This window comes from Pelodiscus sinensis, chromosome 1 (genome assembly GCF_052426305.1).
Source record: "Pelodiscus sinensis isolate ZL-2025 chromosome 1, ASM5242630v1, whole genome shotgun sequence".
In the NCBI taxonomy this organism is placed as follows: Eukaryota; Metazoa; Chordata; order Testudines; family Trionychidae; genus Pelodiscus; species Pelodiscus sinensis.
In genome coordinates, this window is record NC_143052.1 from 30537434 (window position 1) to 30563710 (window position 26277).

The 26277-nt window shown below is 45.6% G+C and overlaps 1 protein-coding gene across 4 annotated transcripts in view; it reads left to right on the forward strand.

Moving 5' to 3' along the window:
* CPNE8 (copine 8) overlaps window positions 1-26277 on the forward strand; it is a 220726-nt gene that overhangs the window by 29544 nt on the left and 164905 nt on the right. For 2 of the 4 annotated variants that reach the window (XM_006120408.5, XM_075927548.2), the window contains 2 exons: window positions 6268-6314; window positions 10615-10718. In XM_006120408.5, coding sequence (XP_006120470.1) covers window positions 6268-6314; window positions 10615-10718 — 151 coding nt within the window. The remainder of the gene's footprint in view (window positions 1-6267; window positions 6315-10614; window positions 10719-26277) is intronic. The other 2 variants (XM_014572184.4, XM_025183253.3) reach the window with 1 other exon arrangement.

Genomic DNA, 26277 nt, shown 5'->3' on the forward strand with positions numbered 1-26277 from the left:
GAAATGTGAGGGTACATATCCCAGTTCCTATGACTCATTCGCAGCTGGGATTGCACCAGTTGTTTGCCCCATACAGTGATGAGATCCAAAAGTTCTCTGGTGCTCCAAGCAGAAGAGCATCTTGAGAAATAGCCTTTCTTGTTTCCCCGAGAAGACACCATGAGGACCACTACACAATGCGTGAGACATCAAGAAATGTATTTTAAAGTTCCTGCGGTGTGCAAGTGGCTACACAGCAGTGAAAGTCATAACACTGGCCGAAGTGGCTATTTGGGCATTGTGGGAAACATGCTGGAGTTCAATAAACTTGCTAAACCTACTTAGTACACATTGCATGGTTGTCAACAGTAAAGGGGAGGAGGGGAGACAAAAGTCCCATGTGGAGATGGAAGATTTTGTCATCAAAACTGGCCATTTGACACAACTTTTGTCACATTGCAATGTGAACACTGCCAGAGTTTTGTCACCAATAAGTGGCTTTGGCAAGAAAACTTGCCGGTATATTTAAAGATCAAGGCTACTAAAGCCATTGCACTCTTCTCAGGAATAGTATAATTCTTTTTCAACTTGGAAAACTTTCTATCCAGTGTTCTAGTTCTAAAGAAAGGCTTCTTCACAACAGCAAGGGATTTACTCCCAGAGACAGTATCAGCTGCTTCATAATCCTGTTATTGGCAAGTTACTTCAGAAGCAGAGGAGCAAGGATTCCTTCTCACATAACATAGTCTTCAGTATCTGCTTCTTTTCAGCAATTTTGAAGGTGTTGTCTGGAGCCATGTATCCAATTTACATAATCTTTCTAATCCTTCCTTTTCTTTGGTTGTCCTCCTCCTCATGCCTAGTGCGTTATTACTTTGATCACTGAGTACTGAATGTTATCTGTGTTGGGCACTTTATCGAGTGCTGCACCTGGCTGCCTCACCACTGTCCTTTCACAGACCCAATTCAGAGTCCTATTAAAAGAAGTGAATTAACTTCTCAAAAAGGGAAGCTATACAGGTGTTTCTGTTGGAGGGGGAGAGGGAATGGATTAGATATCTATTATTTCCTGATGACAAAGGAAGGCAACAACTTAGACCCAACCTTAATTTCCTACACTTTAACAGGTTTAGGAGAATATTTAAATTTTATACCTTTACCATTTGAATCCTAAGTTTTAGCTCCCAATAGGACTCCACAAACCAATTCATAGGCAATCTCTCTTCATAGGCAGTCTTTGGGATCGTTTAATCTCATGTCACAAATTTGCTTTAGCCTACACAATGAATCACCTTTGTCTGTAATCCTGGATCTATTTGGGTCAGTATCTGTCCTGCAAAAGATATCAGAGGGGTAGTCATGTTAGTATATAACTTTTAAAAATGAGTGGTCCGGTGGCCTTGTAGTATAGACATACCCTAGGAGACAAACTCGAATTAAGATATGCAACTTCAGCTATGCAATTAACATAGCTGAAGTCAAAATAGCTTAACTTGGCTTTTGGTGGTATCTACGCAGCAGGAAGACAAAGGAAGAACACGACTTCACTTATTCCTCGTGAAATGAGGGCTATCATGAGTCAGAGTAAGAAGTCCTCCAGATCAACATTATTTCAAAATAAAAGCTTGTAATATAGATGTGCACTGTTGTTTTTTGGAATAACATCAGTTATTCTGAAATAATGCTGCTGTGTATATGTACCATAAGGACCATTCGTTGTCCTGCAAAAAGGCTTTTTTTCCCCCACCCCTCCCTGACAATTCTCAGGTAACAACTGATACATGTCACACAGTTATTTCTAAAACTAGTAAGCCTGATTGCCTTAACAACCAACACCTCATCTTATGACTATATGTGAGATCCTTGAAGCTTAGGCTGACTCTATATGGTAGTGTAGATATAGTCACAGAAGCAACACATAAACAACAGAGGTAAAGATAGGGTGGAAGTAAGATAGAGGAAGATGCTTAGTATACTAAAAACCATAGTATGCGTCTTGAGGTTTTTTTTTTTAAAAGTCTTTTAAATATTACCTCAAATTATAAGCTGCATGGAAACTTTTTAAAGACACCATAATAGAGGCCCAACTTAAACGTATACCCCAAATTAAAAAACATAGCAAGAGACATCAAAAGGAGTCACTGTGGCTTAACCACCATGTAAAACAAGCAGTGAGGGACAAAAAGGCTTTTTTTTTTTTTTTTTAAGGAAGTGGAAGTCCAATCCTAGTGCGATAAATAGAAAGGAACATAAACACTGTTGAATCAAGTGTAAAAATGTAATAAGAAAAGCAAAAAAAGATTTTGAGGAACAGCTAGCCAAAAACTCAAAAAGAAATAACAAAATGTTTAAGTACCTTAGAAGCAGGAAGCTTGCTAAAAAACCTGTGGGTCCCCTAAATGTTCGAGATATAAAAGGAGCAATCAAGGACGATAAAGCCATTGCGGATAAACTAAATGATTTCTTTGCTTCAGTCTTCACGGCTGAGGATGTTAGGAGATTTCCAAATCTGCACCGTCCTTTGTGGGTGATGAAGCTGAGGAACTGTCCCGGATTGAGGTGTCATTAGAGGAGGTTTTGGAACAAATAGAAAAACTTAATGTTAACAAATCTCCGGTACCGGTTGGCATTCATCCAAGGGTTCTAAAAGAACTCAAATGGGAAATTGCTGAACTATTATTTGTGGTTTGTAACCTATCCTTTAAATCGGCTTTCGTACCTAATAACTGGAAGGTAGCCAGTATGACACCAATATTTAAAAAGGGCTGTAGAGGCGATCCTGGCAATTACAGACCAGTAAGTCTAACTTCAGTACCGGGCAAATTAGTCGAATCAATAGTAAAGAATAAAATTCTGAAGCATGTAGAAGAACATAATTTGTTGGACAAAAGTCAACATAGTTTCTGTAAAGGGAAATCCTGTCTTTACTAATCTATTAGAGTTCTTTGAAGGGGTTAACAAACATGCAGACAAGGGGGATCCAATAGATATAGTATACTTAGATTTTTCAGAAAGCCTTTGACAAGGTCCCTCAGCAAAGGCTCTTTTTTAAATTACATTGCCATGGGATAAGAGGGAAGGTCCTTTCTTGGATTGAGAACTGGTTAAAAGACAGGAAACAAAGGGTAGGAATAAATGGCAAATTTTCAGAATGGAGAGGGATAACTAGTGGCATTCCCTAAAGGGTCAGTCCTGGGACCAATCCTTTTCAACTTATTCATAAATGATCTGAAGAAAGGGGTAAGCAGTGAGGTAAAGTTTGCAGATGATACCAAACTGTTTAGGATAGTCAAGACAGAAGCAGACTGTGAGGGACTCCAAAAATATCTCACCAAACTGAGTGATTGGGCAACAAAATGGCAAATTAAATTTAATGTGGATAAGCGTAAAGTAATGCACGTCGGGAAAAATAACCCCAACTATACGTACAGTATGATGGGGGCTAATTGGCTATGACAAATCAGGAAAGAGATCTTGGAGTTATCATGGATAGTTCCACACAGTGAACTCTGAAAACTTCCACAAGTGTGCAGTGGCGGTCAAAAAGGCAAATAGGATGCTAGGAATTATTAAGAAAGGGATAGAAAATAAGACCCAGAATATCTTACTGCCCCTGTATAAAACTATGGTATGCCCACATCTTGAATACTGTGTACAGATCTGGTCTCCTCACCTCAAAAAAGATATTTTGGCCTTGGAAAGGGTTCAGAAAAGGGCAACTAAAATGATTAGGGGTTTGGAATGGGTCCCATATGAAGAGAGGTTAAAGCGACTAGGACTTTTTAGTTTAGAAAAGAGGAGACTGAGGGGGGGATATGATAGAGGTCTATAAAATCATGAGTGGTGTGGAGAGGGCGGATAAAGAAAAGTTTATTTATTAGGTCCCATAATAGAAGAACTAGAGGACACCAAATGAAATTAATGGGTAGCAGGTTTAAAACTAATAAAATAAAGTTCTTCTTCACACAGCGTGTAGTCAACCTGTGGAACTCCTTGGCAGAGGAGGCTGTGAAGGCTAGGACTATAACAGAGTTTAAAGAGAAGCTAGATAATTTCATGGAGGTTAGGTCCATAAAAGGCTATTAGCCAGGGGATAGAAATGGTGTTCCTGGCCTCTGTTTGTCAGAGGCTGGAGAAGGATGGCAGGAGACAAATCACTTGATCATTGTCTTTGGTCCACCCTCTCTGGGGCACCTGGTACTGGCCACTGTTAGCAGACAGGATTCCGGGGTAGATGGACCTTTGGTCTGACCCAGTACGGCCGTTCTTATAGGTCCCGTCCTTTACTTCAGTACCACTTTCATCCTTCATTGCAATATGAGATTCTGGATTTGGTATTAGCTCATTTTAGTTTTGTCTTCTCCTCTCCCCTCCCCCCAGTAGGTACAAATTCTTTCCAATTCCCCAATTTAATCCACTGAGATTGTGCCTGCTAGTACAGGCTCAATCATCTATGATCCCAGGACTCTTGTGGTTCTGGAATCCAGAACGTGGTTAACTGGAATCCAGTGCAAATTTTGTATTGAGAAAAGTATCTTTTCCAGAAGAGAGAAGATCCACTTTAGGGCTTGATCCTGTGTCAGTGCAGTCAGTTGGGTGATTCTTTTTAACTCTGGTAATAATGGAATTGGGCTCTTTATTGCTAAAGACCACAACACAAAGCTTTTTTTTTTTTTTTAATTTAGAGATTATAAGTTTATTGGACCAAGAAAGTACTCTGTCAAATCAGTTTATGGCAGATCTAGACCAATATTATTCAGAAGGGGAGATGGTTTAAGGACTGGTACTGTGTTAAGTTGCTTTCTTTTCTTTTCTTTTTTTTTTCTGGTTTACAAGATTCAAATTATGGATGTTAAGTAGCATATAATTGAATAGTCATGTAACCGCATCAAATTTTAGTGGCTACACGACTATTCAATATTCCCAGGAGGCAGCTGCGTTTAATGAAGTCTTACATATGGCAGCTTCCCCTGCCTCCCCTCCTTACTGCTACCTCTGATAGAGGCAGGAGCAGGGGGACAAGTGGCACTGCAGAGCTGATGCTAGGGGAAATCATCATTTAAGATGGCTCCCCCACATGGGTTTCTATCTCTTCTCTTCCCCCCCCCCCCCCCCCGGTCCCTCACTCCCACTGCCTCTGTAGGAGACAGCATGGGGGTGAGGCAGGCTGGTTTGCAGAACTGGCATGTGCAGAGAGCCAGGCTGCCTTTTTATCAGAGGCAGCAACACGGGAGTAGGGAGGCAGGCTCCCACATTCTCTCCCCTCCCTTCTGCCCCCCCGCTGCCTCTGTGTCCGAAGCAGCAAGGGGTGAATGCTTGTAGTCAACAGGATTAACTGGTAACCCCAGGCTTATCGATTAATCATGTAGTCATATACACGTTGACACTTCTAATTTATGTGTAATGAACAACCATTAAACTGTAATGACGGTGAATGAGTTGATTAGAGCAATCTATATTGGATAACCGTGGTTGTTAACTGTATTAACTGCAGAAGTGCATAGAAGCCTTGATTGTTGTACCTCAGTTTCCATGTTTTCCTGGATCTCACCTCTTGACATGGAGCTAGAGATATAATTCATTTTATTATCTCTTTGAGGAAAAGGATTTTTTTTTCCCTTTGGAGGCAGCAGTGTGAAGTCTGTTGCTAAAAGCAGAAATATTCTGTGTGGGCATTTAACGACAGCTCATAAGTGTACTTTAATATGGCATTTTTAAAGGCTTTTGTTGGAATGATGTATCACTTAAGCAACGCTAACTGGTTTAAACAACATTTTATGGACATTTTAGTAAAGTGTATCGCTATACAACATTGTATATCTTTATTTTGTATATTTGGAGGAGATATAAAGAAAAGGGTTCCAGTAGTCTTTCTTTTTCTTTTCCACCCTATTGTCTTTATATTTCCTAATAGAGTTCCCTATTGGCGTCTCAATTCTCATCTCCTGAAGACAGCATAATTTTAGAATACTTATGATTTAGATTAGTTAGGATAGTAAGACCAATACTAAAGTCTGATTTTTAATTCTTGCTTTTATCTAATTTTAAATTTAAGGATTGTCAAGAGACTTGCTAGAGGTCAAGCAGTAAGTGTCTCAGCCCACTTTAGGGCCATCCTATTTCCAATGCTCATTGTTCAAATAATCTATTGGCACAGGAGTATTGGGAACTGAGTGCAAGCATTTGATATTTGTCCTAGCAAATGTAAGACTTACATTAAATGAATCTGTTCTAAAATGAATGTAAAAAGAAATTATGAAAGTGACTGGGCATTTCTTCTTTTCACAGTATGTGTTTTGTATACACAAGGTATTGGAAACAAAGAATGGAGAGAGGTAAGGATATTTTGTGTACTTAAAATTTTTTTTTTAAATAAGTCTAGTTGCTTGTCATGGCAAAAAAAAGGGGGGGGGAGGGGAGGGAGTCATGATTAGTTGGTTGGTTGCTTTACCAAAAAAATCACACTCAAATAAATGTACAGGAAAAAATGCCCTAAAACTCCAGGTCACTTTATTTTGAACTCTTGTATATAGATGTTATGTATCATATTGCAGGAAACGGTGAGGTCCAGTGCAAGGTGCATGCTGTGGTCAGGAGGTGCTTACCCTAGGCAGCTCCTAGCCAGTGGCCACAGGGATGCCTGGGGCAGCCTTCTTGTCTTATGTGCCCCTACATGTCGATTAAAGTGTCTAGCTGCTTGGGACTAGCACGCACATCTCTGCGTAGTGTACACCATGGGAGGAAGGGGTCTCCATGAGCTGCCTGGACCAAGTAGTTCCCAATGACTGATTTCTAGCCAATGAGAACTGTGAGTATTGTGCTGGGAGGCGGGGTGTGCAGTGCGTGGAGAATCCCTCCCCTCAAAGGGCATGCACCATGCAAAGATGCATCTACTGGCTCCAGCAGCTTGCTGCTTTTGAGTGGTGTGTGGGGGTTGCATCAGGCAGGGGGACATTGGTGGCCCAGAGGTTCATGGCGTGCTGGATTTGGCCCATGAGCCATCTTCTGTCCACCCACTTTATGTGCTTGGTTGGAAAACTTCAGCTCACTTACTCAGGTGCTGCCTGTGGGCTCTGTGTAGGAGAAAAAATATTCTTTGTGGTGGGCCTGCTGAGTCGTTCAAAGGCAGTAGTTCCGAATGTCAAGCATCTTTTCTGGGCAGGGCAGCAATCTGTAAGGCAGAGTGATAGGCTACTCTCAGGTAAATTTAGATGTGTTCAAAACATTGCAACATGGGAGTTCATAATTTTAGTAGAGATGTTCTACTCTGTCACACCTACCTTGTTAGCATCAGGATTTTTTCAACAAATTCTTGAAAATAATATATTTAAATAAAAGCGAACACAAGAAACAAAATACAAATGTGTGTAACCTGTATTTTATATCTTTAATATTGTAAATAGGAAACTGAATCAAAACTTCTCATTAAGCCAATACAATTTGATGTAAACCTAATATTTTTTCAGCTTGTTCTGTGGGGAATGAGTCAAAACTCCATTGTGCAGAAAGGTGAAAGCAATGAGTATCTTGGTTTTTAATGCAGGACTATGTAGCACTTTAAAGACTAACAAGATGGTTTATTAGATGATGAGCTTTTGTGGGCCAGACCCACTTCCTCAGATCAAATAGTGGAAGCTCACAGACATCTACCTTTCCCCACCTCTAATATCATTACCTCATAGACATTTACCTTCCTTCCCCCACCCCTACATCCCCCTTCTGTTCTGAAATGTGATTTGTCCTTTTAATGTGTTCTTTTTTTTTTAATTGCATCCTTTGGTGTATATATGGTTGTGACTATTTTCTTCCACTATTTGATCTGAGGAAGTGGGTCTGGCCCACGAAAGCTCATCATCTAATAAACCATCTTGTTAGTCTTTAAAGTGCTACATAGTCCTGTATTTTGTTTCAGCTACACCAGACTAACACGGCTACATTTCTATCGCTATTGGTTTTTAATGGATGCATCAAGAAAACATAGGAGTAAGGGCTAGGTTTAAAATGATGGAGGCCATATATTTCTATTAGCAAGGCTTCCATTTCTGAAAGTGGATGAACTTACCAGTGCAATGGGAATTTTTTGTAACTTTTGTATAGTAGTCCACATTCAAGAAGCTGTTTCTAAAAGAGACAGTTTGCTGTTATGCCTGTAAACTATCTTAATTCAAAGGGAAAGGTTAAAAATAACGAGAGACCCATATGGCTGTATCAGGATTTCTTTAATAATATGAAAATTAAAAGGAATGAGACAAAAACAGATGGCTAAGGATGAGTATAAAGGAATAGCACAAGTTTTTTAGGGATTAAATCAGTATGGTTGTGGCATAAAATGAGTGCCACATAACAAGGGACATTAAAGGCAATAAGAAGTGGTTTGGTTAGTGCAATAAATGGGCAAATAATAATGATACTGTGAAGGTTGAAAGGTACTGATGGCTTTTTTTTCCAGGCATCATTAAAAAGGTAAATTGTGACTAGGTGATTAACACCAGGGATAGGGATTTTTGGGCACAATAAAGAAATAAAAAGCTAAAGAACATTTACATAAATCAGATGTCTTCAAGATGGTGGGAACTGATGAACTTTGCTGCTGGATACTTAAGGAACTAACCAAAGTGATTTCTGAAACATAAGCTATTGTTTTTGAGAATCCTTTGAGGATGGATGAGGTCCCAGAGAAGTGCAAACATACTACCTATTTTCAAAAAAGGGAAAATGAGAACCCAGGGAATTAGACTAATCCATATAACTTCACTTTGTCCCACTATCTTTTCATATATTGTTTAAACAATTTTATTCATACCTAGAAAATAAGTGAGCGCCAACATGGATTTGTCAAGTATGCTTAAAACATTTGTGGATGGCTCCAAGCTGGGAGGGATTGCAAGCAGTGTTCCCTCTAAAATTTTCTATTCTTGGGTGGGTTGATTGATTTATTTATTTTCTTTTGAGTGGGTTGAAATTTCTTATGTACAATATTGAGGTAGTATGTGGCTGTGCACCACCAGTACAAACAAAAAATTAGATACAATATACAGGTTGTACCTCCCTAATCTGGGACTCTTTGATCCAGCAACATGGACCACGGATGTTCATGGACTACAGAGCCAAGGAACAGGGAGGTCTGGTGGCAGGGCAGGAGTGATGTAGTGGGGCTGTGGATGAAAGCAATGCAGCGGGGAGTTTGGGCACCAGTGGCTGGGGAGTTCCAGCCCAGCTGCAGCCAGGGAGTCCTTGCCTTGGCCCTGGATCCAGATGGCTATGGAGCATCCTTGCTGCCACTGGAGTTCCGCAACCACCTGGCGCTGGGGCTAGGGCTAGAGGCCTGCAGCCAGTACTGGGGCCAGAGGGTTGGGGCCTGGGCTGCCTCTAGGCCTGGAGTTCCCCAGCTGCCAATGGGGACAGAATGAGGTTGAAACTCTGCACCCGGGGAGCTTCAGTCCCAGTGGCAGCCATGGAGCTCCAGCCCCACCCCAGCCATGGACTGGCCTGCCACCCACTGTCTGTGAGAGGGATCATTGTCCAGAGTGGGTTGTAGATCACTGAGATGATGTATTGGAGATATTTTAGCTGGGGATTGTAGGTTATGGCCAGTGGTGTTCTGTTGTTCTCTTTGTTGGGCCTGTCTTGGAACTGGAAAGGAGCGTAAAAGGCATCCACTCATGCTTATACAATTTATGGGGAATGTTTAGGATCCATACTATTTAAGAACAAGTAAAACAGATCTGTAAAAACAGATACGTTCTCCTGGTTTGAAACGTTCACCATGTGTGTATCAACAACTCAGAGTAAATTGCCCCAGAGCAAATTAACACATGACTTCAGGGTTTGTAGACAGATCTTGATACCATTTGGGAACTGTTAAAATAGTCAGCCACGGATGGTGGAATGGCTTGACCTCCTCATCTGGACATAAGGAAGAGATGCTGTCTAGTGGAGAGATCTCTTCATCAATCCTAGCTGCCTGTTCCTAAAGGGTTTCTTCTTGGTCTCCTGGAGATAGAACCTGAGGAAAGTTGTCTGTCTCTGTGACAGGTAATATTTGAGGCCCTAGAGAACTGCTGATGAAAGGTGGCTTGGGGGGTGTAAAATATCACATAGGTGGAGGAGTCCATGAGCCAAAGTGTGTGTAGTTGGGCAGCACTCACCTCCTGCAAGTGCCCTCATCTGGCCAAGTGCGTGGGCCTACACTTCCTCTTTAAAAAGCCTTTTTGGCTACTCAGCCCTCCAGTTGAGTTGTACACTCCGTCATGCGGGTCCTGGAGCCACAACAGTGGTGGCTGCTCAGTGGGGTCAACAGGACCAGTGGCAGGAAGCCAGAAGTGACCTTCCCTTGTCTGGCAAAATCCCTCATCCAGAACTGGTTAGGTCCCAAGGGTGCTGGACCAGGGAGGTCCAACCTACAGATAGATTCAGAGAGGATAGGTCAATCAATGGCTGTTAGCCAGGTGGTCTTTCTTACTTTTCTGGGGTTTTCACTTGGGCGTCCTCTCCTCATAAAATCCGCATTCCAGAGTGACCATCAGTGCATCCTAACTCTTGCATGTTCATGGATTTATACGCTGTGATTAAAAGTACGTAACTTCCTAGACAAGAATCTTGTGCTTGCCATAAGATGATATTTTTCTTTTACAGTTTGGAAGAACAGAAGTCATTGACAATACCCTAAATCCAGATTTTGTAAGAAAATTTATAATGGACTACTTCTTTGAAGAGAGAGAGAACCTGCGGTTTGATTTGTAAGTTAATCAATACATCTTTGAATCTAATGTTATCACACTGAAAATGCACCCCTGTTTCGTCAAAGCATCTATTGGTTTACTTGGGGAAAAAGTGACATCTTTAACATGGAGCAGATATGGTTGGATGAATATAGTCATTTAGATTTATCCAAATGCAATAATTGTGTAAAATAGTAAGCCATTGAGAGAGTGCGAGAAATGAGTGGAGGACTAGTGGTTCAAAGCATTGCTTTAGCTTTTATAAATTCTTTTATAAGACTAGAGTTTTGAAAAACTTAAATATTCACTAAATTAAGAAATGGTAAAAGTACTTGGAACATATTTGCAAACAAAGTATGAAGCAAATATTCTGAATGTAAATTCTTATGCATTAATTGCAGATTCAGGGTTTTCTTTATCAAAATAAGACCTGACTCCATCCATAGTTACAAATATACATCTGATAAAGATTTACAATTAAGTTGGAGATAACTGTTTAAGAAGTGAATTAAATTTGACACTGTTCCAAATAAGTGGATGGTTTTTTTTTGGTTTTGGTTGTTTTTTAAGAAGTGTCCCCGGAGGTGCTCCACCTTTAGGTGCGTCAGTGCCACTGCGCCTCTGATCAGAGATTTGTGCACGCGGATTGCTGGCATGTGTTCTGAAGAGACTAGTGTGCATACACAGCCACCTGCCTCCTCAGTTCCTTCTCAACTGCTGCTAGCTTTGGTCACAGCTCAGCAGTTGCCCTTTACCTTATTGACATAGTTCTTACCTCAAATCCTTTCCAAGTTGATACTTGTTAAATTTTCTCTTAGATTTTAGTAATCGTTTTAAAGTCTTTCTACAGACAAGTTGTTAAAGCAGGGTTCTCAAACTTTGATACCTTGATCCCCCTCTAAGTTGCTTGTGACCCCCCCCACCCCCGAGAGTCGTGGCCCACAGTTTGAGAAACACTAGGTTAAGGGCACATACCAGTTCTGTGCAAACTGCACTGCTGTCTAGGACATGCTTGGTTTGCCCAGATTCAAAAAGTGTATGGGTTGTACGGGTTGCAGGCTCCTCCTGCAGCAAGCATTCTCGGGCAGTGTTGTGCCAATTCTTTGCCGCCTCTTGGCAAGACCTGTAGGAACTGTTCTAGGGCTACTGTCTCTGCTACTTGGCCTTCTGTCCGCTGCTCAGATTTCAACCATTGCCAACATTAATCATATATCTGCTGGGCCACGGCTAAGGGCCTGTCTCCCAGCGGGAAACTCTTTGCGTATCCGTTGGTGGTAAGTCTCTGGGCTCATCCTGGCCTGGTCCAAAATGGCTGCCTTCACTTTTGGTACTCCAGCGCCTCCTAGGCATTGAGGTTCTGGAAGGCTATCTGGGCTGTGCCTGTCAAATAGGGAGCAAAGATGGTAGCCCAGTTCTCAGCTGGCCACCGGGCAGCAGTGGCAACCCTCTCATAGGTAATCAAATACATTTCTGGATCATCGCTGGGACTCATCTTAGTCAGGCTTACAGGCATCCCTGGCAGACTGCTCCTGGCTCCACTTTCTCTCGGGGTGGGGGCAGGAGATGGTGCAGCCATCTGCTGGACTAGTTGATCCAGCCCAGCTTGTTGTTGCGTGCCAATTCCTGTAGCAGCATCAGCTGCTGCTGAGTCGCCTGCAGTTGCTGTTGTGCCACCAGTTGTTGAAGCAGCTGCATCTGTTGCTGCGGGGCAACCTGCTTCTTCTGGTTCTCCATTAACTATTAAAAGAACTTGTTGGGATCCATTTTGTCTCTAAAGATATTACTAACAATGGAAAAATATCTGCCTATCCAGACTCTACAGGTGAGCCTTCCCCCCCACCCCCAATCTCTTGGGGACTCAATTCCATACCTCTACACTTCCCCTTGTAGGGCTCACTTTAAATGACCACATTCTCCACCATATGTCACAGGGTAATTCCCTTGTCCCTCGCCTGGGGGCACTGTTGAGCCCTGAGCTTCCTGGCACCACACCCCACATCTTCCTCAACCCTGACACAACTATACCCCAGTGCCCCTCTTCCTCAGGGTAATGTGGTCTAGTGGCTGGTGTCTCTAGCAACACTCCCATCCCCAGGGCAGTGCAGCCTAGTGGCCAGGGTCTCTAGCAATGGCCCCTCCACTGGGATAATACAGCCCACTGGCCGGAGTCTCTAGCAATGCCCCTTCAGCAGGGAAATGTGGCTTAGTGGCCGAATCCAATGTCCAGGTGAAACATCCCCTTAGGGAATAAAGTGGTGGGGTAGGGGGACCTAGGCCCTCCATTTCCACTGGGTCCCAACTTGGAGCCCTATCAGTGGTGGGCATGTCCCACCACTAGCTTAGCAGGGCATCCACCCAAAACACGCTAAGCTTCTTAGCCCAGGGTGGGAGACTGGAGTCCTATTTCCTACCCTGTCTTCCCCGCCTGCGTCCTCTGAGTTGGGCCCTTCTGTGTCTGGTCTCCGTGGGCTGGCCTCTACTGTGGCATCCATCTGCTGCTGCTTCTCCAGGCTGGAAGCCTCCCTGGCTGGTCCCCACTGGCTCCCCTCCTAATCTGGTCTCTCAGGTGGCTCACCTGTAGACGCTCAGGCAGTACATCTTTGCTCCCCAGCCAGCCCAGACTGAGTCTCCCTCCAGGCTTTTATACCTGGGCTGTAGTCTGAGTATGCCCAGCAAGGCTGCGGGGGTAGGGCTTCTTCAGCCAGATGAGCCTGATTAGGCTCAGCTTTCACAATGCAGGGCTGGTACACCCTGTCACAGGTGGTAAGAAATACATGCATACACTTTCTTCCCCTGTGTGACGGGGTGTACCAACCCCGCAGTGGTCGGAGAGGGGTTAGGCAGGATTGCTGGGATGAGAAGGCCCCTTCTCCACAGCCCTGCTGGACATGCTCCAACTGTAGACCCAATATAAAGGCCAGAGGAGCAGCTGAGTTGGGGCTAACCACCAGAGGGGAAGGAGTTCCTGCCACACGCCATAGCCGCAGAGCCAGCCACTCGCCACAGCTGCAGCTGCCATACCAGCCACAGCCACAGCCACTGCGGTCTATGCAGCAGCATTTGCCAACACAGGTGGGGAATATGCGTGCCAGTGGATAGGGGTAGGAAGCAGTCCAGAAATTCAGCTTCTGGGCCTTGCTTACCCCACAGATGGGCACCAGAGACTCAGCTGCTGGGCCTTGCTTACCCCGCGGACAAGGGAACCGTAGACTTGGCTGCTGGCGCCACGCTATCCTGCTGACTGGGGTGTGGTGGACTAGGCCCTTAAGCCATAACACCTGCACTAGAGGGATTTTAGCTGGGGCTAGATGATGGGGGGAGAAGCCGACCTGTCCAAACCTTTGGGAGGGATGGACTGCATACTCTGACACCCTTATCCAGGACAGAACAGTTCAAATCCTCATGGACAACATCACCATAATGTATTACATCAACAGGCAGGGAGGAGCAAGCTTACACCAAGAGGCTATCAATCTGTGGGAATGGTGTATCCCACGGAACATACACTTGGTCGCAGTTTGCCTCCCAGGCAAGCACAACATACTAGTGGACAACTGAGGCAGACAATTCCCATAAAACCACAAGTGGGGGATAAACCAATCTATGCTGACTCACCTCTTCAAAAAGTGAGGGTTCCCAACAGTGGACCCATTCGCTACACACACAAATGCTTGTTGATCACAGTACTGTTCCCGAGTGGGCATAGTCCCCTGCTTCACTGGGTGACATCTTCATCATACAATGGAAGGCACCCCTAGCATTTGCATTTCCACAGTTTCCCCTGATACACAATGGGTGATCCTCAAGATCAGATAGGACAGGGCTAGAGTAATCTTAATAGCACCCAGCTGGCCCAGACAAACATGGTATCTGTACCTATTATAGATGAGCGATCAGCCACCACATCGATGCTCACCAGTCACATCTCTGCTCATGTGGTAAATTCCCCATCCCGCCATCCACAAGTTACATCTCCAGGTGTGGATTCTGGCTGGTTAAACATAATGGAAAAGACCTTCCCAGAATCAGTACAGCCAATCCTCACAGATTTCATAAGACCTACAGTGAGAGAGACATACTCAGAAATGGAAATGATTCACAGCCTGGTGCACGACCCAGACCTATGAACCTGCCCACAAGGGATTCTGAAATACCTATTAGACCTCCACAATGCAAGCCTTTCCCTGAGCTTCATAAGGGTACATCTCGCCTCCATCTCTGCTCTCCATGCCCCCATACAAGGACACTTGGTCTTTACGCATCATTCTATCAGATGCTATGGTGGCTACACAATATGTTTCCACCACTCAAGAACTCAATTACAGCATGGGACCTGAACCTAGTAAGTATTAAAAGTTCTTATGGATAAACCTTTTGAGCCTTTAGCCACATGCTCATTACTATATCTATGAAGGTGGCTTTCCTTATAGTGATCACTTCTGCCAGACAAGTTGGAGAAATGGGAGCTCTAATGGCAGATTCCCCCATACATAATATTTCATAAAGATAAGGTGATTCTCCAGACACATCCCAAATTGCTCCCGAAAGTACTTACCTCATTGCTTTGCAATGAACCCATATGCTTACCTGTCTTCTTCCTGAAGCCACATAAGCACAACAAGGAAGCAGCTCTCCATACTTCAGGATGTCCATAGGGCACTCACCTAGTTAGAGTGGACAAAGCCCTTTCACAAAACTCCACGAGTTTTTGTATTCTCTACAGAGAAATTTAAGGGATTGCCCATATCAAAACAAAGGTTATCGAAATGGGTATCTGGCTGCATACAACTAGGCTATACCCTAGCACAGAGAGAACCCCCACCCACAATTCGGGCTCACTCTACAAGAGCCATGGCAGCCACAATGGCGTTTCTAGGTGGGATTCCCACAGAACACATCTGCAGGGCTGCAATATGGGCATCCATGCATATCTTCATGCAACACTATGCCATCCAGACAGTTGCAGATGCAGAAACAAGATTTGGCCAAACAATACTTTGTCACATACTCTCACTTACCAAAGCTCCCATCTCCCACTATGAATATTACTTTGTAATCACCTAAAGGTGGAGCACCGACGGGGACGTTACTCAAAGAATAAGGAAAGTTTACTCACCTGGTGCAGTAACTGGACTTCTTTGTGATGGTTGTCCCCGTGGGTGCTCCACCACCCACACTCCTTCCCCCTGCTTCGGAGTCAAACACATCTGGGTCAGAGAAGGAAATTAATTTGTGGCTGGCTGCGCATGTACAGGAACTGCTTCAGAGAGCATGCTGGCATTCTGTGCACGCAGCCAGCCACGGGCACTGCTGTCACAAATCTCTGATCAGAGGTGCAGCAGCGCTCATGCACCTAAAGGTGGAACACCCATGGAGACAACCATCTCGAAGAACTCCAGTTACTGCATAGGTGAATAATGTTCCCTTCTTCTGTCCCTCCTATCTTTTGACAGGTTTTTATCCTCCTACATATATATATCTGAGGGTTAACCATTTACAGAATAAATATATCCCAAAAGCTATCTTCTTGTGCTACTTATAGGTACACATTTTATGGGAAAGAATAGGCCTTCTGATATTCTTGAAAGATTAAACTAGATGCTGTCTCTATATGGAAGTAGATGCAATAATCCATAGTAACTACCTTTGTACATCTCAAAACGCTTCATAAAGTGGTTGAGCATTATTATTTCTATCTTGTAGATGGAAAATCATAGGAAGGGAGAGAGAAAAGTAATTTGTTCTCTGTCCCTCTCCACCCCCCCAACCAAGATCACTGTGATGGGGCATTCTATATGCCTTATGAGAATATACTTATGAGTATGAGTTGACATTGATGAAATGTCCTTGATGAGAGAGACATCATATGAGAGATCACTGAAAAGCTTGTCATCTATTGAATATTAATTTTCCATTTATATACATGGATCACCTTTGTAGATCAAGTTAGGAAATGGAGTATAAACCTTTGTTATTAATGTAGTCATGCTAAGAGATGGCCATTAATGGTACTTCAGGTCTATTATGACCCATTAGCTAAGACAATGAAGCTTTACCTTCTGTAGATGTGTGGGTCAACCTGTGAAGTACAGAGACAGAGGTAATTTTTAGGGACTAGTTCAAGACTGTAGAACTAATACAGAAGATCACCACAACTTCTAATCCAAGGGCACGATAAGCTTCTTCAAACTTGCATTTGTTAATAGACAAAATAGAATTAAAATAAAACAGATCCTACCCAAATCAAAAGCCTGTGAAGTGCATATACGCACAGTCCTGCCTTCCTAAGTGAGATTAGAAAAAGAATGAACCTCACTTGGCAAATGTCAGTCATATCACTTATCTGAGCACCTATTACTTAGTGAGATATTACAGTGATTAGGACAGGAAGGCTATAGATAACAGAACAGGAAGTATTTACAATGACCATTTTAAATTTCATCTCAGCTTCCTGGAAAACAAGACGGTACACAAAATGTATTCAAACATGTACTCAGGAAATAATTTGCTATGTCAAAAATCCAGAAATTTTACTGACCCTACAAATTTATAAAAAATGCAATATATTCTGGTATATGTGTAGTTAACACATAGAATGTTATTTATCTACCTTTCAACATACAAAAACCAAAACACTTGATTTCTGCTATTTATCTTCATTGTCAGTAAACTTAAAGATGGGTGCGGTAGCTTTTTTTCCTGACTCTCTTTAGAGACATACTTTTCTGGCAAAAATACCGAGGGGCAGTGTGACAGAGTGGAATAGGTCCTGAGGACCCCTGCTTGGGGTCCTGCTACACCTCGCCCAAGAAAAGGTCAGTAGAGGGTAGGGATGTTAAATTATGAATAACTGACTAATCGACTAGTCGATGCAATTTGGAGTAGTTAATAGGGCGCCTCCACCTTTTGGAGTGTAGTGAAAGCATTGCGAGGAACATGGGGCCAATGGGACAGTATCCTGTAAGCCAGGGCTCCATGCAATGCTGCTGCTTTGAAATGCTGTGGGGAGCCCTGTGCCAGGATCCAGGTGATGTTTCAAAGCAGCAGCAGCATGGAACCCAGGGTCTGCGGGGGAGTCCCCAGCTGATCCCGGACTCCACACGGTGAAGCCGTTTTGAAACAACATGTGCAGCCTGGGGACACCCCAGCTGGCCCCGGTCTGCATGCAGTGTTTCAGAGTGGCAGTGCCGTGTGGATCCCAGGGTGTGGCCCCAGTCTCCACGTGGTGCTGCCACTTTGAAGTATCCTCATCTCCCCCCCACTTCCCTTGCTGCCTTTTTCTGACAGAGGCAGTGGGGGTGGGAAGCAACTAGTTGAATAATTGTTCCCATTCCTAGTAGAGAGGTTCTCTAAGCTGCCTAAAGTGGCTGTTTGAGAAGCAGCCAATCGGAGACCTGAAGCAGAGAGCAGGCCCAGGCCCCTCTAACCCACCCGCCCATTAGCCAGTGTGGGAAGTGGCCAGGAGCTGAAGGGCGGGGGCCAAAAAGGCTCTGAGAGGGCGAAGACAGTGCTTCCAGAAAGGAACCCTACTGGGGGGCGGGGGAGGAGAGAGTGAAAGAACATAGGTAGAGAGGCCCTAATGGACTCATAACCTGAAGGGGTTTGCCTTGTTATTTCAAATACAGATTGTGTGTGACTGTCAAGATGCTCAGTCATTGAAGAGAAACCACTAATAGTGACAAAGTGTAGGCACAGCACTTAGTCAGAGGGTGCTCATGAAAAGTGAGTGCACCCCCTTATAAGCAGACATTTTGAGTGGGGATATTAGGCAGTCGATGTTTCAGTTCCTGTTATTTTAGCAGTAGTAGACAAACACACTTAGCACTTCTAATACATTTTTAAAGCCTCATTCTATAAGTTAGCATATATATTTACTATTTATAGGCCATTTTGTCCTTGGCTCATTGACAGGTACAGTTCCTCCTGCAGGTCCCTTTGGGATCATATGTCTTTACATTATCACTGTTCCACAAAGCTGTATCTAAATAAGCACAATATATGAACATCTTTACATCAGTATGGCAAATAACACTTTTAAAAAAGTGACTTTTCACTTTATTTTCATACACATAATTTAAAAAGTTGATTTTAAAATATAAGTGGTTATATTTTTAAACATATCTGATAGCAACTATTCACAGGAAATTCAAAGTTGAGGCAGCTAGTCATTCCTTATGTGGCGATGCATTGGGGTTCCCCCGCCTCCTGCACCCCCATAGTGGCATGAACAGACTCCAGCCGGTAGAATAGAAGGAGTTTATTGCTTCTCCAGGATACAACACAGCATAGATGTAATCCGGTTACAGGGCCAGGCCTAGGATGCCTCAGCCCCCTTTGAGATGGAGGAGACTGGGTCCTTAAATCCTAGCCTCTTTGCTTAGGCTGCTTCCTCCATGATTCCAGACAAACTCAAAAACTCTCTTCCAGCCCTCCCCCCCTCCCCCAGCCAGGTGTTGGTCTCCGCCCACCTTCGTCTCCCATCCTGGGAGGCTGAGCCTAGGTGTCTGGGTTAATACACATGTGGGTGAGTCAGTGAGAATCTCCCATCACAGCGCAGGGGGACCCCGGGTCACAGAGCAGACAGCACCCCCACTATGCCACACCTTAATATTTATTACTTTGGTCCTAAGCCATATTGTGGTCTTAGCTAAATGGAACAATTCTATTTTTTGGATCTACAGTCCTAAATAATAAAATTTTCAATTGCTCTATAGAGTAAATTCTTTCCTTTTAAAAAGAAAAGCAGCAACAAAATATATATATAATTTCTACTATGCAGGATAAGTAAAATTGTAAGGGGCCACTTCACTGGAAAAGAATGAAATGTCAGATTTAACTCTGATTTTACTTTTGCTTCTTTGTTACATATCAGTAACAATTAGCTATTAAGCTATTTTTTGTGTTAAAGGAGGTGGAAGGGTCCTACCTTTCTTCTCTCCTCTGAATTACACAGATATTAATTAACTGCCAAACATTGATTTTTATACAATTGCTTCTGACTTTAAATATATTTGAGAAAGTTCACAGTATTTTGACACTTCATACAGTTTATTTTAAAAAAAATTAATTGCATGTTCTAGGCAAACTCTTCTGTCACACCAGTGTAAATCAATAAATATACTGACTCCATTGCAGTTAGTCCTTTGAATTACAGTGGTGTAACTAAGGGTCAACCCTGAGTTCAATATCTGCCTTGAGAAACTAAGTTCAGGCTCCTAGCATCTGAACAAGATGTGCATAGAACAGTGTTTCCTGATTTTATTTGGCCATGGAACCCTTTTCAGCTTAAAATAATTTCAAGGAACCCCTAGGGTTCCCAGAGTAAAATTTGGCAAGCAAAAAAAAAAAAAAGCCCCACCAGAATTGGTTGAGCAAAAAAACCCTGCAAAATACTCTGTCTCTTTAAGAGGGGGCAGGGCAATGCCACATTCTTGCGGAACCCTTACTTTTGCTTTGCGGAACCCTGGGGTTCCATGGAGCACCAATTGGGAAACACTGGCATAGAAATGCTCCTCCTTAAATGATGGTATAGCTATAGAACTTCCTTGTGAAGACTTAAACCTAGTGTCTGAAATGGCCACTTTTGAGCCAGATACACAATCCTCAGCTAAATGGGAGACGAGAAATTTTGCAGCAGTAGATTCCCTGTCCTTTGCTAGTTCTGCTGTAAAAGAGCTTTTTATGGTCAGAAAATTAGGTTTATTAAAATACCTGAAAGCAATATTATTCTCTCAATATAAATGCCATTAACTTTATACATAACAAAATTAATGGAAGATGCACAGGGTAAAATAACCAGTTTACAAACTTTAAAGATTAAAAAAGGATTTGGACAACAATATGTCCAGGGAGGTTGAAGTGTTTTCCTGCTAGTTTCTTCTGTCTAATTTGTGCCCATTTATTCTTTTATGTATAGTCCAGTTTGTATATTGCAGAGGAGAATATATCACATTAGAGCAGTGGTCCGCAACCTTTATGGGCTCCCGGGCGCCCGGGGGCGGGGCCACTCAAGCGCCGGGCGCCCGGGGGCGGGGCCACTCAAGCGCCGGGCGCCCGGGGGCGGGGGCCGCCCGAGCCCCTTGTGCCGTGGGCCCGGGGCTGGCGCCGCCGCCCGAGCTGCGTGCTTGGGGCTGGCACCGGCGCCGCGCGCCCGCATGTGCCCCGCGGCTGGGGCCACCCGAGCGCCACGCACCAGGCGCCAGTGCGTGTCACGCGCCTGGGGCCGGCGCCTCCAGTGCGCCGCGCGCTGGGGGGGCGGGGCCAGCCCGGGTTGTCGGCGGGCGCCTACAAATGCCCCGGCGGGCGCCATGGCGCCCGCGGGCACCGCGTTGGGGACCACTGCATTAGAGGACCTCTCTGGTCTGGCACCCTCAGGACTTAAGTGGTCCTGAATCAGGGAGTTTTCCATACCAGAAAAGGTTAGTTATCCTCACTGATCTCTGGCTCACTCCCAGGCTCCTCTCCAGGCTACGGGACACCCTGCCCTGCTGCCAGCCCTGCTGCCATAGGAGGATTCCTGGCTGGGGCTCTCCACCTACGCCCTGCTGCTGTTGTGGAGTTCCTGGATGGGGCTCTCCAGCCCCTCTGATGCTGGGTTCTTCTTTGAGGATGTCCCCGAGGGTGCTCCACTAGGGGTGCTGGGCTTGCCCCGGCGCCGCAAACGGCGGCTTGTTAAAAGCAGTATCCGGCCAGACCGCGCATGCGCTGCGGGGCTCGCGGCATTCGCGCTCTTTACTTGGCGCGCGGTCCAGGCTCCCACCAGTTCCTCAAGACCGCCTCAGGCTGCAGACGCTTGGAACCACGCTCTTCACTTCAGCTCTTGGAGACTAGCTTTGCTCTAGCCTTCCATTGTACATACCTCTACCTACTGTTTCTTCCTCCATTTTCCTCCCTACCCCATCAGTTTCAGAAAACAAACAAACAAAACCAAAAAAAACAAGAGAAAAAGAAAGAAAAATTAACGCGGCAGAGTTACCTTCTGTCTTTCTCTCTCCCAGCTGTTTTTGCGATTTGTCTCCTGTACATAGTTGCTCCTCAAAAAAAAAAAAAAAAAAAAAAAACTACAAATCCTTACTGGAGAAGAGGAAAAGCACAGAAACATACTTTTCTCCATGCTTATAACAAAGAACCCTCTATCTGACAGCCGGCTCAAACCTGGCCTGTCATCCGGCTTCAAGAAATTCGGCTCTTGCCGGGTGGCAATGCCAGCCTCCGGCGGCCACTCTGACTGCATAAAGTGTCTGGGTGAAACTCACGTTCCCCAGAAATGTCCCCACTGCTGTAAACTTACCTCCAGGGCCAAGAAGGACAGGGAGAGGTGTTGTCGGATGCTCCTCTTCGATAAAGTCCTGCATCCGCAGCACATTACTACCAGGGTATGACAGACCGGGCCGTGTTTGGTCACAGCTGAGGGCGTCCGCTCAGGGCGAATTGCTCAACTTTGGGGCTCCTTAAAACCCCCAGACCGTTGACCTCTCCAAACAGGCGACAAACCAGTCCCACAGAGCGCGTCAGCAGCCTGCCTGAAGCCTCATGAGCAAAACCCCTCTGACACCCAAGCAATATCTGTGCCCCAGATGGCCCCGGGCCTCATACACAGGTGGGGGGTCTTAGCACCCAATCCCACCTACCCTGAACGAGTTCTGTCCGGTTCCAAGAAACCAACCACAGATCCCTGGTCAATTTGCCCTCTGGACCTTACCCACAAATCACGCTGAGCCAATCCTTTAGAATCTACCATCTAAAGGTTTATTACCACAAGAAAGAAAAGCATGAGAGTGAGGTTGCTAAAGTATCATACATTACATGCATCAAATCTCCCAGTTCTTGATGCAGGCTCTAACAGAGAGGTTACAGCTGCTGGCTTACAAGTCCTTGTTGAGCATCCTAGGTCAGGATGGGTCCACAGTTCTTTCCGGCTCTTCGATCCCTGCATTGCTGCCTCTGGGATGAAGTGCTGAGCTGAGTACCAAGATGGAGTCAGCCACATGGCATCTTTATATATCCTTCCTGCTCTTTTCTCGGCTGAACCAGGTCACCAGGCCAGTGGTCTATCACTGTGTTCCCTGCTGGTAGCCCTTAGGTGTCCGTCACCATTCCCAAGGTGTGTCCTTGGCCCCTTTAGTGCTATTGTCCCACAGGGCCTCGCTAATTAGCATGTCTATAGGCCGGGCTCTGCCCAATGCTCAACCACATTCAGAGAGACTTCCAGTCTTCATACAGATTACAGATTCTTAACTCCACACACAGACATTCTATAGATATATGAAGAGCAGATACAGAATCAGAAGAAAGTAAGCTTTTGTTTGACACCTCACATGGCCCCCCTTTGTACCACTCTGGGGCCAACACCCCCTGCCATTGGTACAGCAGTGATCTGGCTGCTCCCCTCAAAATCCAGTAACTTGACACGGGGAACAGCCCCCTAAGTGACGGGCTTCATCCCCCACTACTGCCAATCAAAAGAAACCCAGGCTCTTCCCTACCAGATCTCTGCCGGTTGCCTTGCACAGCCGGGAGAGCCAGGGGCACAGACCAGGAACCTCTGACATTATAAAGCTGCATTCCGCAACCGCAGTGCCTCACAAAACCAAACAGCCACGGGAGCCGAGGCAGACCTCAGCTTCAGAGGCACCATCAGCTTAGCCTGCACTTGTGCTGCCGGCACTGACCCCTGAGCCACCAATGAGGGCTCCCTCCAACCTGCCGGGGATGGCGCCGACACCCACACTGCCTTCAAACCACCGCGCGGTGCCAGAGCTCTCAGCACCAGTGTGCCTGGTCTCCACTAGAGCACTGGCTGCTACGGTGCCTGAACTGCCAGCACTGGGGACTGCGGCGCAGGCTAGCGCTTCAGCGTGTGCCTCCCAAGCCAGCACGCTGAGCCCCGTGCGGCTGCGTCTATCTCCCCGGAGCCGCTCTTGCTCTCTCCTCTTCTCTCCGGCACCATTAGAATCCCTTCCAGCACTGCGCTCCCCGTACCACAGTGGGAGCCGCTGCAAGTCTCCTCCTCCCCCCTCCAGGATTCCATCCCCATTCCTGGCTGCTCGACCCTTTCCTCAAAGACCTCTCTACGGACAACCCTCCATCTCCCCTGCTTCTTCCAAGGCATCATATAACCGCTCTCACTCACCATATTCTCCACGCTACCATTGATATCGTTCGCACTCTCGCTACCTGGACAGACGCTCACCGCAGGACGATCTATGCCACGATGACCGTTACTCCCGAGACCATCGCAGCAGGTATTCCTATCATTCACAATCTCCATATGACCATGCTTCACCCAAGCTTTCACCAACTCCGGCTCCCCTTAACCCACCACAGCGAACGGCTTCACCTTCCCAGCTTCCGCGAAGGGGACGTGCTCCGGTTCTGAGGGATCAGCCAGCCGGGGGTTCTCCATCTCATTCCTCTCTGCCAGATGAAGCATTCACTCCAGGCGAGGTCTCCTCGCCTGATGACTTCCACCAGTTTCAGGAGTTGTTCAAACGAGTAGCCATCACCCAGGAAATACCACTACAGGAACTTAAAGACTAGCAACATAAACTCTTCAGGAACCTCCAGCTGCAGCACAAGTCACGTCTGGCTATTCCCCTCGATGAGGGCATCCTGGAAATTGCAGATGAAATATGGCACGCTCCAGCGTCCGCTCTACTGACACATAAAAGGGCCGACAGGAAATATTTCATTCCCCCAAAGGGCACGGAATTCCTCTTTGCCCATCCTCAACCAAACTCCTTAGTTGTTAATGCAACCCAACAGAGGGTTAAGGCCCCTCACTTCAAACAACAGGGCTCCAACAAGGAGACGAAGAGATTAGACCTCCTAGGCAGGAGGGATCTACACATCGGCAAAATTGCTCCTGAGAATTGCCAATTATTCTGCACACCTGTCCAACCACACCTTTGATACTTTTTCACGGTTGACTCCTATCATGGATCATTTGCCAGACTCAAATCTATTTGGAAGTCAGTTATCCAAGAAGGCTATACATCTGCAAGGACGTCTCTTCAAATGGCTATGGACGTCACTGACACCGCCGCATGCTCTACTGCTACCACCATCTTTATGTGGAGGGCCTCGTACCTTCAAGTGGGAGGGGTCCCTAAGGAGCTTCAGAGCAAAGTTGAGGACTTACCCTTTGACAGAGACAAGCTTTTTGTGGAAAATATGGACACTATGCTACACTCTTGTAAGGACTCCCAAAGAACCCTGCGAACACTGGGGATGTATACACTCCCCTTCAGGAGGCGTCGTTACACTCCATACCAACGTAGGTATGATTATCCTTACATTAGACACCAATAGCAACAGCACACCAGCAACAGAGGGGTTTTGATAACCAACACTCACGCCAGAAGCCTCAGCGCCGCCGCAATCCAAACGGCAGGCCAAATATGACCCCCAACACCAAGCAGCAAGTTTGATGCCTTGGTCGGGGGAGAGCAGACAGTCACAGGCAGCACCACATGTCGTCCTACCCAACTTTTTCACCACCGGTTGAGGCCCCTCTTCCACCAATGGGCCAAAATCACCACGGACAGATGGGTACTGGAAATTGTTCAAGTGGGTTACCGCATTCCCTTCACCTCTATTCCACCCACCGCCCCTCCCACCCCGTCCCTTTTCAGGGACCCCTCTCACGAGGTTCTCCTACAAGCTGAAGTCAACCGCTTCTCTTTCTGGGTGCCATAGAGCCAGTCCCAAATGAGTTCAAAAACAGGGGCTTCTACTCTCACTACTTCCTCACCCAGAAAAGGCCCGGAGGTTGACGTCCCATCTTAGACCTCTGCCGTCTGAACAAATTCTTGCAGAAACAACAATTCAAAATGATCTCTTTAGCTGCCATAATTCCCACATTCGATCAACAAGACTGGTTTGCCGCCCTCAACCTCCAGGACGCCTATTTCTATGTCCCTATCCACCCAGCCCACAGAAGGTTCGTATGGTTTGTCGTCGGAAAGGATCACTTTCAATACAAGGTCTTCCCCTTCGGGCTATCCTCAGCCCCCAGAGTATTTTCAAAAGTGTTAGTGGTAGTCGTTGCCTTCCTCTGACGGCAAGGAGTAGTCATCTTCCTGTACTTGGATGATTGCTTTCTCAAAGGTCCTTCTGCATGCGAGGTCTCCCATATGATTCAGCTCACCAAGTGGGTCTTCCACTGGCTCGGACTCCTCCTCAACGAGCAAAAGTCTGTTTTGCACCCTACCCAGAACCTCGAGTTCATAGGTGCCCGCCTGGACTCACTGGCAGGCAGAGCCTTTCTACCTCTGCAAAGATTTCAGGCCATCCAGGACCTCGTCCATACCATTACTGTCAGCCCCACTGTCCCGCTCATAACATGCCTGGGATTGATGGGCCATATGGCCGCCATGACATACGTGGTCAAACATGCCAGATTACACTTCCGCGCCCTTCAATACTGGCTGACACTGGTCTACAACCACACCAGACGTGACCTCCACAGGCCAATAACACCTCCACCCTTCGTTACACGATCACTCCTGTGGTGGACCAGTTGCAAGAATCTCCTGTCGGGTACCTTTCCGTTATCAACAACCCCTCCACCAAATCA